Source organism: Anabrus simplex, chromosome 5, assembly GCF_040414725.1.
Source record: "Anabrus simplex isolate iqAnaSimp1 chromosome 5, ASM4041472v1, whole genome shotgun sequence".
In the NCBI taxonomy this organism is placed as follows: domain Eukaryota; kingdom Metazoa; phylum Arthropoda; class Insecta; order Orthoptera; family Tettigoniidae; genus Anabrus; species Anabrus simplex.
Window position 1 is genome coordinate 101,725,692 of NC_090269.1, and position 16,975 is coordinate 101,742,666.

At 43.0% G+C, this 16,975-nt stretch overlaps 1 protein-coding gene across 1 annotated transcript in view; it reads right to left on the bottom strand.

Moving 5' to 3' along the window:
* LOC136874379 (transcription factor 12) overlaps positions 1-16,727 on the bottom strand; it is a 94,276-nt gene extending 77,549 nt beyond the window's left edge. The window contains exons 1-2 of the mRNA XM_068227777.1: positions 16,494-16,727; positions 11,527-11,611 (exon numbers count right to left, since the gene is read on the bottom strand). Coding sequence (XP_068083878.1) covers positions 11,527-11,611; positions 16,494-16,727 — 319 coding nt within the window. The remainder of the gene's footprint in view (positions 1-11,526; positions 11,612-16,493) is intronic.
* Between the last annotated feature and the right edge of the window lie 248 nt (positions 16,728-16,975).

A 16,975-nucleotide genomic window follows, 5' to 3' on the forward strand; every position in this document is an offset into this window, starting at 1 on the left:
TCGAAGGTTTAGTCTGTGGACCAGTAGACTGCCGTATCTAAGTGGGAACAAATCCTGTGGTTAATCAACTTCTAGCATTCGAATGAGGGGGAAGTGTAAGTCTTGGCTGTTGTCTTGAAATGTTCAGATCAAGATTTTTTAGTGTCCTGAATGCCTATGATGTGCAGGTATTATTATATTTCTCTAGTCGATATGGGTTTATATGGAATGTGTGCCTCGTGGTGAGCAGGTTTCCACATCATATGACAAATTATTATTATTTTTATTATTATTATTATTGTTGTTGTTGTTGTTGTTGTAGTAGTAGTAGTAGTAGTAGTAGTAGTAGTAGTAGTAGTAGTAGTAGTAGTAGTAGTAGAACATTATTGCTATTATTACCTTTCCAATTGACGTCGGCAGTGTACAGCCCATGGAGTACGTCATGTCATGAGCTGGTGTGCGATAGGCCATTGTGTTAAGAACAAAGCCCTTCTTTTTCAGTGTCGATTCAGTTAACATAACCTTTACGTTTTCCTGTCTGTAGCAGCACGCAATATAACATTTAGAACACTACAACATACCTGTGAAAGAACACAGCCGTGTTACATTTCGTGCTTCGACAGACTAAAAAAACTTAAGGGTTATTTATGTAGGCCATTTTCACACACATCTCTCGGTGTTTGCATGCGTACCATGTGTGGCATTATTTCTGAAACAGCAACGTTCAGGAAGTGTCCGCATGCTGTTGAGGCGGAAGTGTATCGTGAGTGAACAAAATAGCCTACACACTACCAGTAATCTACGTAAAAACTGCGGAGCACCACGTGCCACTGATGCGAAAGACTAAGAAGGTGTGTATGAAGGCCGACCAACACGCTACAATGGAGCAGCACATCAGTGATTCTCAAACCTTGTTTTGATCACGCATCCCTCCGAACACCATTCACAGATCTCCAAATTAATCCTATTACAAACAAACCTCCGTATTTATATTAGGTAAATACTGGTCAACTTCGAAAATAGGTCTTCTATATTAATTACTATCCAAAGCCACGAGTTCAAAATTATACAACAGTATTTATAAACTGCATGTAGTTTTTTTTAAGTAATTACATGTATAATTATAATAAGTAAGTTTAACACGAACAACTGACATAAACATCTTCGTACTAAATTAATATTAGATACCGACTTCTAATCAACGTACCTGACGTAGAGAGTGGTCAGATGTGCTTTACTCCGGCCCACCCGGTGTTTTACTATGGGCGAGTTCCCGCTCGTTCGCCGCGTACGGGAAGGGGAGGGCGCGGTATACAATGAGCTGTTTTATTCCCTGACCCCGGCCTTTGATTTCTGTGCGCGCGCATCCCTGCTATTTGCACTTGTACACGAGTCCGATGTCGCAGTCGTATTTCAAAACTTCCCATATGTACGTGTGTTTTTACTTCAGTTTGTAATTAGCCATAAAAGGTATTATGGCTCGCGCGTTGTGAAGGGCACAGCGTATCATTATGTAAGATTCATACGTGTTAACTCAGGTAGTAAAGTTCAAAAGACGATTTCAAGAAAGATTTCAGGGCGTAAACATTCCTAGTCGTACAACATTCCATGATCTTTGTAATACATTTCATGAAATAGGAAGTATCCCTCCTCAGAAACCAAAAGAGCAGGGTAGGTTTCTCATCGAAGAAAAATTAGATGACAGTGGTCATCGTTTGGAAAATTATCTTTTAAAAAAAATCCACTTCGTTGTCTTGCACAAGTGGGAATTGTATATGGGTCTACACTAAATCATTACTCTTAAACACCGTATATACAATAACTGTGGCACGTTCTCTTCGACCAGGCGCCCCTGTACGTAGGCGTACATTTTGCGGGAGGAGGCTGGAATGGACAAATAGATCCAAATTTAATATTTTTCATGGACGAAGCCTGAATCCACTTCCGTGATTATGTGTATACACAAAACAATCGTTACTGAAGTGCTGTTACACCTGACTTTGTACATGAAATGTCTCTCCATGATGCAAAAATCGGTGAACACAAGAATAATATGACTATTTTTTTTTAGAATACGTTTGATTCTCTTATTTATGTGAATACCATACTAACCCCCCACCTTGTTTTTAGAGAATTAACCGACAGGGAGCGTGATAGTGCATTTTTTTCAACGGGACACTTATCACACTAAGAATAATTCCATGACAGAAATTCAGTGTCCCCTTAGACGAAGCCGCACACCATACAGAACTGTTTACAGCTACTATCCGCCGATCACCACTCTCGTCCAATACCAGGCAACACTTCCCATATGTACGTGTGTTTTTACTTGAGTCTGTAATTAGCCATAAAAGGTATTATGGCTCGCGCGTTGTGAAGGGCACAGCATATCATTATGTAAGATTCATATGTGTTAACTCGGGTAGTGAAGTTCACGAGACACGAGTTGACTACTTTAACTTAAAGAAAGAAACCATGAAAGAAAGACAGGCGTGGTTTTTGAAACACCCTCAAGGACAGCTCATGCGAGGATGAGATTTGGTCATCTACCCTCGCCGGTATACTAACTCTCCAGTACAGCCGGGTACGGTACTACACAGTACAGTTGCGTCGAGGAAACTTGTAGCACAATTACAGTGTTACCAAACAAGTGGGAAGTATTTGGGGAGTGGACAGTACACCCCAAAACAACATAAAATGTCCCAATGAACATACGTCCTAAGATCGATCGTTTACGAGCTGACTGTTTTAGTTATTAGCTCGAATGAGAGAGAGCGCGCGTGTGCGTGTGTTTTTCATATTTAGGATTAAGTTTAGAGTCAGACATGCCATTACGGACATTTCAGTAGTTCGCCAGTGTGTGGAACAAAGTTGCCATTGAATACGTGCAATTCCTGGAGTGTTCGAACGTGTTCGACAATCAGTGAAGCAGCATGTTCGGGCGTGCAATCAGGCGCGCGGAGGACAATTAGAGCACTTCTTGTACCAGAATGCAGTATCCCTGGTGGTACACCAACATGATGACAGCTACACGAAGTGGAATATGCCAAGTAAGAACTTCCTCTAAAAAGTTGGAAAGTTTTTAACTCGTAAACGAATGACCGTACGGCGTATGTTCATAGAGACTTCTGTGTTGTTTCGGGGTGTACTATCCAGAGGAACACCCTAGCCTATACATTATTATTTAAAGAATATATGACTAACCCGCGGATCCCCTGATAAATGTGGGTGGATCCCTGCGGATCCAAGGAACACATTTTAGGAACCACGAACGCGTGTCTAAAACGACAGTTCACGAACTCTGATACGTATGAGGATCCGAACCAAACAGATGGTCACTACACCTATGTGCATTGGTGAAAAAGGCTTCAGTTTGCTGGCCTGTATCTGAATTAGACCTCCGCTGATTGGTCAAAGGTTGACTGCCTTCTCCAAGTCATGTTTTCAACTTCATCCAGCAAATGGACGTTGATGTGTCAGACAAGAAATGAGAGGATAACAAAAACCTCGCAATCCGCAGCGTTGTGGTCTGGGGCATGTTTTTGTGACATTCTCAAGGACCACCATTCGTGAAGAAGGCCCTCTCTTACGATTTGGTTATGAATCCATCCATGTACAGCAGATGTACGTCAGGAGTGTCGGCAACGCGTCGATCGACAGGCCATTTCAGGTAGCACGAGGAGAAATAGCAATGTTTAGAAAAAACATACATGATTTCGCCGCTTAAACGTGAAGAATTGTGCCTCACCATTGAAACACGTTTTAATGAAGATACGGTACAGCTAAACTCGAAATAGGTCTCTTTATTCTACAAAATGACTTGTGTTTCAAGAGTGTCGTTGGACAAGAAAATGAGGACAGAACTTGGTCCGTTGTGCCCAGCGACAAATACAAATATTTAATAAAGTAACTCTGAAAATGAAGGCAAATATTGCTCTAATTTCTGATTTCAACATTTGCATATATGAAGTTTATAAAAAATTAATACAGAAGCAGGCTAACAGATGAACACCTGAAATCCCGCGTCCGGCTTCCTGTAACCAACTATGAATCAGACGCCTAGAATCTGAGTGTTGAAAGAGATTCCAATATGCCACATTAAGACGATAATGATTTTGTTCTTAATTTTTTCTTTAATTTCGTGTGGCTATTTCTAGCCGAGTGTAGCCCTTGTAAGGCAGACCCTCCGATGATGGTGGGCGGCATCTGCCATGTGTAGGTAATTGCGTGGTAGTGTGGTGGAGGATGGTGTTCTGTGTGGTGTGTGAGTTGCAGGAATGTTGGGGACAGCACAAACACCCAGCCCCCGAGCCATTGGAATTAACCAATGAAGATTAAAATCCCCGACCCGGCCGGGAATCGAACCCGGGACCCTCTGAACCGAAGGCCAGTACGTTGACCATTCAGCCAATGAGTCGGACGTTCTTAAATTGCACAGCAAGTGAACGTGCATTTTAAATGTGACTGACCTTATGGTATGTTGTCACCGTGAAAAGAAACGCAAGTAAAACTGTGTTCAAATTTCAACATATTTTCTTTCATGTGTTAGGAAAGGAATGTAAATAACGAATGATCCAATTTTAGTGCCTCATATATCGTAGTAGATCTCGACTAGCTAGCTAGTTTGTTAAGTAGCTCACATAATTATATCAAGAGGATGCCAGCCACTGATTTACACCCATACATGCTGATTGTCTTAACTATGGGATCTTCAACAAGATAATACATGGCCATAATAATGTGTAGTTCTCTCAGTTCCAGCTACCAAATAATACACATTATTGAGCGAGTTGGTCGTGCGGTTAGGGTCGCGCAGCTATGAGCTTGCATTCGGGAGACAGTGGGTTCGAACACCACTGTCGGCAGCCCTGAAGGTGCTGTTCCGTGGTTTCCCCATTTTCACACCAAGCAAATGCTGGGGCTGTACCGCACTTAAGGCCACGGCCGCTTCCTACCCACTCCTAGATCTTTCCTATCCCATCGTCGGTAAGACGAAAAGAAAGAAAGAAAGACGCAACGAAAAACACACACATTCCCAGACAACTCCGCTGTGGCAGTGCATGTATCACTTGGTTTGTCGAATTAAATAATACTGCATACGACTACTAAATTTTATTGTTCAGCCTACCACGACGATAAGTTCTTAATCTACTGAATGCGTTTCTAAATGAAAGTAGCTCGTTGATGAAATAGGTCCGATATAAATTTCGGACTCTTAAGTCGACACTCCGGAGATAAAAATCGATATTTTGGTCATATTGGTGATTTTTTAAATGACAAACTGAAAGGGTTGGGTTTATTTTTTCTTGTCACGAAGTTATTCCGCTGAATTCAAACAATTTATCACTGCAATAATGCTTTGTTTGCCAATTGTAATTTTACATTTAAATCCCATTTTCTCTCATAATATTCTGTCAAAAACAAAATCGGTATGGTATATGTATCATACCTATATTAAGAAACCTGCGTATGGAATTTTTGATTGCAGAATTTTTTCAATTAGTAGGGATTTTCAAGTTTAAAATTTCAGAACGTAAAAATTACACAAACTTTAGTACGATATATCTCCTTATATAAATTATTTACAGAAAAATCGATTACGTAGTGCTTTTAAAAGAAGTATTATCTACCTAATTACGAATTTAAATTAACATATTAATTAAATTCCATGAAAATATGGAATTAAAAATTTCAAAAAAATATTTTGGAAAAACTATTAACTGTATATGAAAGAAATGCTCGTGATATCTCTACTTTTATGTAGCTGACATTCCCACAAAGTTTCGTGAATATCCATGCATTAGGTAAAAATATATTGTTATCACCGGAGTGTCGCCTTAAGAGAATACTACTCTGCTGTCGGGCACGTCAGGGGTCAATGGAACACAAACTGGGTCGAGCCGGACTTAAAATATTTCTGCCAGTACATCGACGTGTAAAAGCTGTTTTGATAGAACATGGGGGTGTAATATCATCATATTATCAAAACTGGTATATTTTTGTTTCTCTAGTGTACCGTGCAACGTTAGGATGCAATGTTGGCTATTCAGCCCGAAGGCTGCTTTGATCCTCAACAGTTTCACCAAGGGCTATCACAGACAGCCTCGGCGTCACTGAAGAGGCATACTAAGGATATGAGGAGTGATGCAGTTTCCCGCTGCTTTCCTCACTGCGCCAGAAGTTGCCATTATATATCACTCTGCCAAGCCCACTGAAATGCATGCGCCAACCGACCCTATGAGTGATATTTTCACACCATTCATAATAGGGACCGGCTGCACAAGGAATGGTATTACTAGCATCGCTCATACCTCGGTCACTTTCAGATTGTCAAAGTCAAGGATAAGACAGACAGGTCGATGAAAGTAACAAATTTATTCTAGCCCACACCAGGAGACATAGTGTACTGTAAAGACTACATATCGCCAGCAAAGGCAATAGTATGCAATCTCTCTTTCTTAGCATTAATCCCGACTTGCAGGGTCTGCTGCTTTGCTACATCTCCTCCATTTCTGTCTGTCGTTGACATCTTCTGGTGTTAAGCCAACACTGTGCATGTCTGCCCTGATGTTGTCAGTCCATCTCTTTGCCGGTCTTCCTCGTGGTCTTGTTCCCTCTGGGTTGATGTGGAGCGCTGTTTTGGCAACTGAGTCGTCCTGTTTTCTCATGACGTGGCCGTACCAGCGGAGACGGGCTTCCCTCACTTTGTCTATGATGGGCGCGACACCAAACCTTTGCCGGACGTCCGTGCTCCTTATGTGGTCACATCGGGTCAGCCCCATGGACCATCGAAGCATCTTCATCTCCATGGTTGTCAACATTTGCTCCTGTTGTTTCGTCATGGGGCGACATTCAGTCCCATAGATCGCTGCTGGCCGTACGACACTCTTATAAACTTTTGCCTTTAGATATTGAAGCATCTTTTTATCACAGAGGACTCCAGTGACCTGTCTCCACTTGAGCCCAAGCTGCATTTACCCTCATCCGAGTATCAGGAGTGGTGTCACAGTTTGAGGTGACGACGGATCCTAAGTACTTAAATTGCATGGTCTTCTGCAGGTCTTCTTCACTGATACTTATGGTACCTCTGGTTTGGGGGCCACATTCCAGGTATTCTGTCTTCTGGATATTGAGGTGCAGTCCATTTTCAGCCAGTCTGTCCTTCCACGTTTGAACCTGATGCTGGAGTTCAGGACGGGTTTCTTGTGCAAGTACCACATCATCGGCATAAAGAAGGGTCCAGGGATGTGAAGTCTGTATGTCAGCTGTTGCCGTATCCATGCAGAGGATGAATAGCAATGGTGAAAGGGCAGAACCTTGATGAACACCCACAGTGATATCGAAAGGCGGAGAGATTCCAGCAGGACTCCGGACAACACTAGTGGAATTGCGATACAGAAGTTGCACCCAGCTTACATACTCTTCAGGGACGCCATGACAGCGAAGAGCTCGCCAAATAAGTTCGTGTGGGATACGGTCAAAAGCCTTTTCTAGGTCTAGAAATGCCATGTGTACACTCTTCTGTCTCTCTCTGTGCTTTTCCATCAAGAGGCGTGTGGCATGGATTGCATCGATGGTACTGCATCCCTTAACAAATCCACACTGGTTTGGTGTTACAGAGACAATACATCTGAGTCTGCTGTCAAGTACACGTTCAAAGATCTTGAAAGTATGACAGAGGAGTCGTATAGGGCGATAGGTCGAGCAATCACTCACATCTCCTTTTCCCTTCCAGATTGGAACTGTTGTGCTAGTTGTCCACGTGTGTGGAAGCTGTTTCTCGGCGATGATTTGGTTGAAGAGTGAGACAAGGAACTCTGAAGCTGGCTTTCCGAGCATTTTCCAGATTTCCGCTGGTAAGTCATCTGGACCAGTTGCTTTTCCATTTTTCATTTTGCTAATGGCAAGCATTACTTCCTCGGATGTAATTGAGGGAACAGGGCCTACGATAGGATCAGGACTAGAAATTGGTGGATGCGTAAATTCTTTGTTGCTGATGTTATTATAGTAATCTGCCCAACGCTGGAGAATGGATTGTTGATCTTGTAGCAGTTTGGCGTCGGCTCCCTTGATGTGCATTACGTGTCCAATGTCCTGAGTTGAACGGTGACGGGACTTAGCAAGACGATATATATTGTTTTCTCCTGATGGTGTGTCAAGCTGGTCGTATAGTGACTGGTAATAATGGTCCTTTGCTGCAGCTACAGCTCTTTTTGCTGCAGATTTCAGGTTGCGATATTGCTGAAGATCAGTATCAAGACGTGAGTTCCACCAAGTCTTGTAGGCTATCTTTTTCTCCTTGATTGCTTGCTTGACTTCGTCTGTCCACCACCAGGTTTGTTTATCAATATATTTTCGTCCGGGTATGGTTTTTCCCAACGTTTTTGTCGCCGCCTGATGTATTTGTTCCACAGCATCTTTCCACATGTCTTGAACCGATTGATCGGACTTCACGGAGAAGTTTGCCAAGGCTGTCATCAACTCGTTTCGTTGGGCATTCATCCGCCACCACTTAATTCGGTCAGGCCCAGTCTTAGGTTTAGGTTTGGGTTGTGTAACATTGCTACGAATATCGAGGACAAGCAATCGGTGTTGAGGGGCAATGCTGTCATACGGAATTACTTTAGTGTCCGTTACCAGCTTAAAATCTTGTTGACGGATTAGCCAATAATCAATCTGAGTAGCATGACCACCGCTTGTATAAGTAGCCAGATGTGTTGGCCTCTTTTTAAAATATGTGTTGGTAACAATCAGATCATGAGCCTCTGCGCAATCGAGTATCCGACATCCGTCATCGTTTCGCACACCAAACCCATGTCCTCCATGGCATCGCATATATCCTTCTTTGTGAGACCCGACATGAACATTTAAATCTCCTCCAAGAATAATGGACTCATCCTGGGGAATTGCTCGAAGGAGGGCATCCAGACTGTTCCAAAATTCATCCTTCTCATCCTCAGTGCATCCAGTTTGAGGTGCATAGCAAGATACAATGTGGGCAGTGATGGAAGTTGAGTCAATCTTGATAGACATAAGCCTATCTGACACCCTGTTGACACTGGTGACATTGTTGCAGTAGTTCTGGTCGACGACTATTGCTACACCATTTCGTGTACTGGTACCATGATAGATGAGTTTGTAGCCATCTCCGATTTCTTTTGCCTTTGAACCTTTCCACTTGGTTTCCTGGATGCAGGCAATGTTGACACGTCTGTTTTTAAGCATTTCTGCTAGTTCACGATGTCGGCCTGTCAACGTACCAATATTGAGAGTAGCAAATCTCAGTAGTTGTTTGGGTTGAACTAGCTTCTTTAGCCTACCCCGTCCATGAGTAGGTAACCCTTGCTCATTTATCACGTCACTCGGGCGTAAGTGGCGCGCGTCGCTTTGAGGGGACGCCCTAGTATGTTCCGAATTTAGCAGAGACGTAGCCATAGATGCGACAAATGATTCCTCAACCGACGGGTCGCTTCGTCTGTCGTTGAGGGCATTATATAGCTACAAAGGCAATAGTATGCAATAATATAATACTATTCTCCAAAATCTGTTTCCAAACATCACACAAATAACAAAAGTCAGTTTTCTGTTCATTTGTCATTTGAATAGTCTTCTGCATGAATTAGAGCATACTGGTAGATAGGAAATGACATAGGAAATTATACTAATTATATTTTGGGCAAATAAATGATGCAGTGTGTAATTACTGCAGGAAACATCCACCCCAATCAATTATCCAATTAACTCAGCAATTACTTAATCTGCAAAACTGATCAACTAATGCCGGAAATGTATAAAATGACGTGGAAGGATCTATCATTAACAAACTGTAAATGATGATCAATACATAATTATCCTAGATGGAATGAGAAAGTAATATCCCAAACAGCATGATGCCAAATTAACACAGTATTAATAAACCAATGGAGTTCTCAAAGTATATGTGATAGTGTTCTATAAGGACATGAATCGACAACCGACTTTATGTAAAATGGCCATTTCAATCTAAAAATAAGGTCGTAAGCTTCGGAAAAAAGTGAAGAGCACCCTTATTTACACCTGAGATGTAAGAACTGTGTTGAAAATATTTAACCCCTTCAAAAATGAGAAAAACACGAACAGAACTATTTGCTGTATGTATGTATGTATGTATGTATGTATGTATGTATGTATGTATGTATGTATGTATGTATGTATGTATGTATGTATGTATAAGCCTGTTATCTTAATTTCCTGTGGGACAAAATTCCGGGCACCGGGCGAGTTGGCCGTGCGGTTAGAGGCGCGCGGCTGTGAGCTTGCACCCGGGAGATAGTGGGTTCGAATCCCACTGTCGTCAGCCCTGAAGATGGTTTTCCGTGGTTGGCCATTTTCACCCCAGGCGAATGCTGGGGCTGTACCTTAATTAACGCCACGGCCGCTTCCTTCCAACTCCTAGGCCTTTCCTATCCCATCGTCGCCATAAGACCTATCTGTGTCGGCGCGACGTAAAGCCAATAGCATAATAATAATAATAATAATAATAATAATAATAATAATAATAATAATAATAACTAATTCCGGCCTCACGGCCTCTCCTATAACCGTATAAGTAGTTAGCGAGACAAAAAAACATGACTTTCTTAAAATCTTCATTGATATTGTTGCTAATTTCAGGACCACCTCTGCCTCTTGCATTTGTGAATTAAATTATCGGTGATAGGTATAATAATAATAATAATAATAATAATAATAATAATAATAATAATAATAATAATCATAATAATAATAATAATAATAAATATGAGATAAAAGACTGACTAGAAAAACTAAGTCCCATGGCTCAACAGCCTCGAAGGGCTATGGCCTACCAATCGACCGCTGCTCAACCCGAAGGTCTGCAGATTACAAGGTGTCGTGTGGTCAGCACGACGAATCCTCTCGGCCGTTATTCTTGGCTTTCTAGACCGGGGCCGCCATCTCACCATCAGATAGCTTCTCAATTGTAATCACGTAGGCTAAGTGGACCTCGAACCAGCCCTCAGGTACAGGTAAAAATCCCTGACCTGGCCGGGAATCGAACCCGAGGCCTCCGGGTGAAAGGCAGGCCCGTTACCCCTAAACCGCGGGGCCGGCTAAAGACTGACTAGAGTAAAGTAATAATAATGTTATTGATTTTTCATCCCACTAAACACTTTTACGGTTGTCGGAGACGCCGACGTGCCGCAATGTTGACCCACAGTAGTTCTTTAACGTGCCAGTAAAACCACCGACACGAGGCCGACGTATCTGAACACCTTCAATCACCATCGGACTGAAAAAGGATAGAACCCGCAAATGTGAGTTCAGAAGGCCAGCGCTTTACCTCCTGTGCTACCCAACCCGTCACAAAAGTAAAGTGAAGCAGTGGTCCCGAGAAGTCACTGTACACGTCCTGGACGCTCCAAGAAGGAAATGTTTGAAACCACATGCGTATCAAACAAGGTATTTTAAAGCACATTTGAATAGACATATGCCATGGTTTACAATTCTAACCTAGGAAATATAAAAGACATGGTGTATAATACTAACCTAGGTAATAGGAGTCGCCATATAGCGCCGCGGTCTTGGGCGACGTATACCGAGGCGAGTCCTGACCGAATTCATCCGAGCCATACTGCAACAAAAATGATCACAGACGATATTATACAACTGAAAATACAAATACAACTGTAATAAAATATTTAGTATACACCGCGCGTACATCCTAGGTGCAAATACTGCATACACAAATAAAACCAAATAGCACAATATAAAGAGCCCAAGTCTACTATATATATTACAACGCATCAATATATACACCGCTCAAAAAAAGGACAGCATTTTAAACACCTGCATTATTTTTTCAGGAATGGTTGGAGCGAAACAGACATTTTATCTGGAAAAGTACACATCCTGTTCACTTCTTATCACAAACGTTGGCGCTATGGCCAGAAATTGAACACAATGTCGTAAACCAAAGTGCACAGAGCACAAAAAGAATCTGGTAGCCAGTATTACTGCCTCACATCTTCGAGGCATGCTCCTGACAAGTCTGTGAACAGTTTCTTGGGGAATTTTGTCCCACTCCTCAATAAGGACGTCTGCAAGTTGTTCAAGAGTCCGAGGTGCTACAGGACGGGCCCGAAGTTGTCTGTCCAGCATAAATGCTCAATGAGATTAAGCTCGGAACTCGAAGCAGGCCAGTCTAATGTTTGAATCGCGAAGTCCTGTAGAGTTTCCATGGTGGCTGCTGCTGAATGCACTCTCGCATTGTCGTGTTGCAGGATAAACTGGGGACCTATTACCACCGCAATGGGTATAACATGAACCAGTACAATCTCGTTGATGTAGCTCTGAGCATTAAGTCGGCCTCCTGAAGGTCAGATTGGCCATCAATTGTGACGCCACCCCACACCATGACTGAGCAGCAGCCAAATCTGTCCATTTCTTCGACTGCTGCTTCAGTATAATGTTAACCACGACGACGATATACCCGTATATGTCCTTCGCACCGTGTTAGACGAAAGCAGGGCTCGTCTGTAAACAATACATTGCTCCAGTGACGCAACTGCCAGTTCCTATGGTTCTCAGCAAATCGCAGTCGAACAGTTAATCCAGGGAACTGATGAGGTCTTCTTGGTTTTAAACCTGCCTCTCGAAGTTTGTTGCGTATTGTTTGGTCACTGACACTGCAACCAGTTGCTACTCTTAGATCATTATGTACGCCCCGGGCAGTCGCAGAGCGCCGGCGGAGATAACAATTCACCACATACAGTTACTCACAAAAGTATTCGTACACATGAGATATTAATCATCGTCCAATGTTAATGTATTATGGTCCGGCTCCATGGCTAAATGGTTAGCAGCATCCAATGGGACCAACCTGAAAATGTTAAACAAATCTTGTTCAGCAAACTGCAGACATGTTTATTGTAGTCTAAAGATTTACATCCATACAACCGATGACACTGTGCTTATAAGTGAAATCTAGAAGAGCTAGAAAACATAATCCAAGAATTAATAACTGCCTCTGCTAAGATTGGTTTGGAAATGAACATTGGTAAAACGAAAGTACTAAGCTCAGACCGCTTAAGATGGGAAACCAATATATATAGAAGCTGTCGATGAGAACATATATCTTGGACACAAGATAAAACTTGGAAAAGACAACCAACGTGCAAAAATTCTTCGCAGCATAGGTATGAGTTGGATAGCATTCCGAAAACTAACATTCATCCTGACCGCAAGCTTCAGCGAACACAACGAGCCAGGAACTACAGATGCTAGGGATCAGCCTTAGGGATTAGATCCGTTCAGAGGATATCAGGAGAAGAACCAATGTAACAGGCATCCTGGAGAGATTAGCAAGAATAAAATGGCAATGGGTAGGACACATAGCTCGACAAGACTACAACAGATGGACCTCTAGTATTGTTCGCTAGAGACCATGGGAACACAAGGGAGGCATTGGAAGACTCCAGAAGAGATGGCTCGATGACAAAGCTGTTGGCTGGAACACGCTGGTTCCAAGTGTCTCAAGACCGAAGGCGATGGAAGCACATGGAAGAGGCCTACATCCAGCAATACACTGAAATGGGCTAGAAAAGAAGAAAGAAGAACCAGTTAGAAAACGTTTTATCAATACCTTTGCTGTACGCTCACATATACATAAAATGTCGCACAGAACTTCGATTGGGCACACCCGGAACACAATTTGTGCGAAAAATGAAAACACCCATGGCTATTAATAAATGGTATATCGTCGTTGCGCCTAGTAATACCGCTATGTGACAATAATTCAGATTAGAACTCTGACCAGAGAGATTGTCATCCAAGAGGTTCAGTACTGCATGAACTATAACGAACTTTCATTCTAAGCGATACATGCGCTGCGGGTCAGTATTTCTCCCCTGAACATAGCTACATAACGGTACTTCGGGGGCGCAACGACGATATTCACTATATGACCATTGCATGAGTGTGCTTTTTTCCAATTACCGGGGGTCGGCACTTTGTATAGGTTCGGCCCAATTTTACGGCCAAATGCCTCTCCCGACGCCAACTCCCTGTGGAGGGGTATTCACTATTGTGCGTTTCTGTAGTGGTTTGTAGTGTGATGTGTGTAGCTGAAGATGTGTATTGAGACAAACGCAAACACTCAGTCCCCGGACCAAAGGAATTAACTTTCCGCAGTTAAAATCTTCAGCCTGGCCGGAAATCGAACTCGGGATCTTCTGAAAAGAAGGCCAGTACGCTCACCATTCAGACAAGGAGCCAGACTAAAACTTCATATTTCTGAGGTCGCTGGAGCCACCCAGGTTCATTTCTTGGTTTTGGCCAGGGGTTTAACGCCGAATGCTTTTCTTGACGTCACGAGATTTTTGAGAAGAAAATCTCAACCCAAGTCGACCGGGATTTAAACCTCAGCCTTCCGCCTGGAAAGCCAGCGGCTAAGCCACTAAGGTATCACGCCCCTTATTAAGAGCTACGAATATTACCCATTTTATAATAGTTTACGCAGTGTATTCACAACAGCTAAGATATTAAACCGATATCCGGATATTCCGAAGTCTCAGTTCTGTATACAATAAATGGTCAGCGAAAATGGGATCATACACAGGGTCACTGCTCCGTCAACAACGAGTACAAAAGCTATTTGTGTGTATTTATATGTATGCATATATATACATACAATTTGCTTTACGTCGCACCGACACAGATAGGTCTTATGGAGACTATGGGATAAGAAAGGGATAGGAGTATGAAGAAAGCTGCCGTGGCCTTAATTAAGGCACAGTTGCCTGGTGTGAAAATGGGAAACCACGGAAAACTTCCGACAGTGAGATTCTCCCGGATGCAAGCTCACAGCTGCGCGACCCTAACCGCACGGCCAACTCGCTCGGCAAGAGCTAGTACTTTACGAGATCCTGTTACTTTTACATTTCTACAAAAGGAATGGTAGCGCGTAATCGTAAGGATTGGGGTTAAAATACCAGCCTTATTCCATTTTTGTCTTCTGAAACTTTCTATTATATGTTCTAATGTTATATAATTACAAGTAGAAATGCCCGTTGTCAACTTAATACAACGGGCTCTAGAAATTGTGCTGCAACCTGAAATTAGTTACTGAACGAAGCTTCTGCAAGAATTTGGTCTTTCCCCTCAAGGCATCGGCTCCTTCCAATCCCAGTGCTGCCCCATGCAAATGAAAATGAAAATCCACAGCCAGTTTCCAGTCATTCGACCCGGGTCAGGAAAGGAGTGAAAGAAGCCCCCGTATTAAAAAAACAGTCTATTTTTTTGTATTTAAAACATGTTTTTCTGTGTCCCTTGTTTATTACTTACGCGACCTCCACTTGAATTTTCAGTACACTTCGCTTTGATTTTCTGACAAGTACCTCCTTTCCTTTCAGTGTCAATATTGGTGGATAACCATTTCTTGGAGCGTTCCGGTATTTTCTTTTGTTCTGTTTTATTAAACTTTAATTCCATAACGCGTTGTTGTGATTGGTCTGAAGATAATTTCATTTATTTATAAGATTTATCTGCCTTAAACTGACGTACTGCAATCTATTTCTCCTCTTATATCGTTACATTTCGGTCCCATCTTCCGTACTCTTTGTTCTACTCATAATGAGCCGGGCTGAGTGGCTCAGACGGTTAAGGCGCTGGCCTTCTAACCCCAACTTGGCAGGTTCGATCCTGGCTCAGTCCGGTGGTATTTGAAGGTGCTCAAATACGACAGCCCCGTGTCGGTAGATTTACTGGCACGTAAAAGAACTCCTGCGGGACTAAATTCCGGCACCTCGGCGTCTCCGAAGACCTTAAAAAGTAGTTAGTGGGACGTAAAGCAAATAACATTATTATTATTACTCATAATGAACTGCCCTCATTGTGACAACACCGAGCTCGATAGCTGCAGTCGCTTAAGTGCGGCCAGTATCCAGTATTCGGGAGATAGTAGGTTCGAACCCCACTGTCGGCAGCCCTGAAGATGGTTTTCTGTGGTTTCCATATTCACACCAGGCAAATGCTGGGGCTGTACCTTAATTAAGGCCACGGCCGCTTCCTTCCCACTCCTAGCCCTTTTCTGTCCCATCGTCGCCATAAGACCTACCTATATCGGAGCGACGTAAAGCAACTAGCACTGTGACAAGTATCTATTTGCACTGTCTGGGCCGCTGGCCAGCCTGCGGTATTTGTGTTACTGCATTGGGACGAATACATATTGTTGTTCTTTCAATCAAACTAAGAAAAGTAACGTTAAGTGGAGTTTTTCATAAATACATGTCCTATGACTTTCTTAGAACATTACGTATGCGATTAAATGTTCATCGTTATACACTGTTGACACTAACGGATGGATTTGGTTGCCAACAACGTCCAGATGCCGGATAGCAGTTAGAGACTGACTGGTGTACTGGAATAATGGACCCCAGTGTGTCCCATAAAAACATCGCCTAGACAGTCGCACCTTCTCCACCACCCTATCTCCATCCAACCGCACAACTACGTGCCATAGTCTCCGATGGCAATCTGCGTACACGCGCTCTGGAGTGCAGTCTTGGGGTACGATTGGATCGTCGACTCCGCAGTCCCATGCGCTGCAGTTTTCGATGAACCGTGTACTGGAAAACACTGGCCAAGTCATCACCGTCGCTCCGAACAATGCGCGGTAGCCTCCGCTGACTTCTGGTATAAAATGAGCCCCTGTCGACATACGGCTGAAAGAAGCATCGCTGTTTGGCCATCGTTGTATCACTTTCGATACGTGTTCACAATGGCAGCTCGAGAGCAACCCACAAGTCGGGCCATTTCAGAGATACTGGTACCAAGGCAGCATGTCATCACAATTTGCTCTATCAAAAGCGGAGAGATCGGCCGCTTTTCCCCATTCTGACGCCGGAGATACTACTAACAGCAAGTCTATAGACCTGCCCTGTATATACTATTGTACCAGCATGTCACATGTTACTCTCCCCGCTCCAGGAGCGCTAAA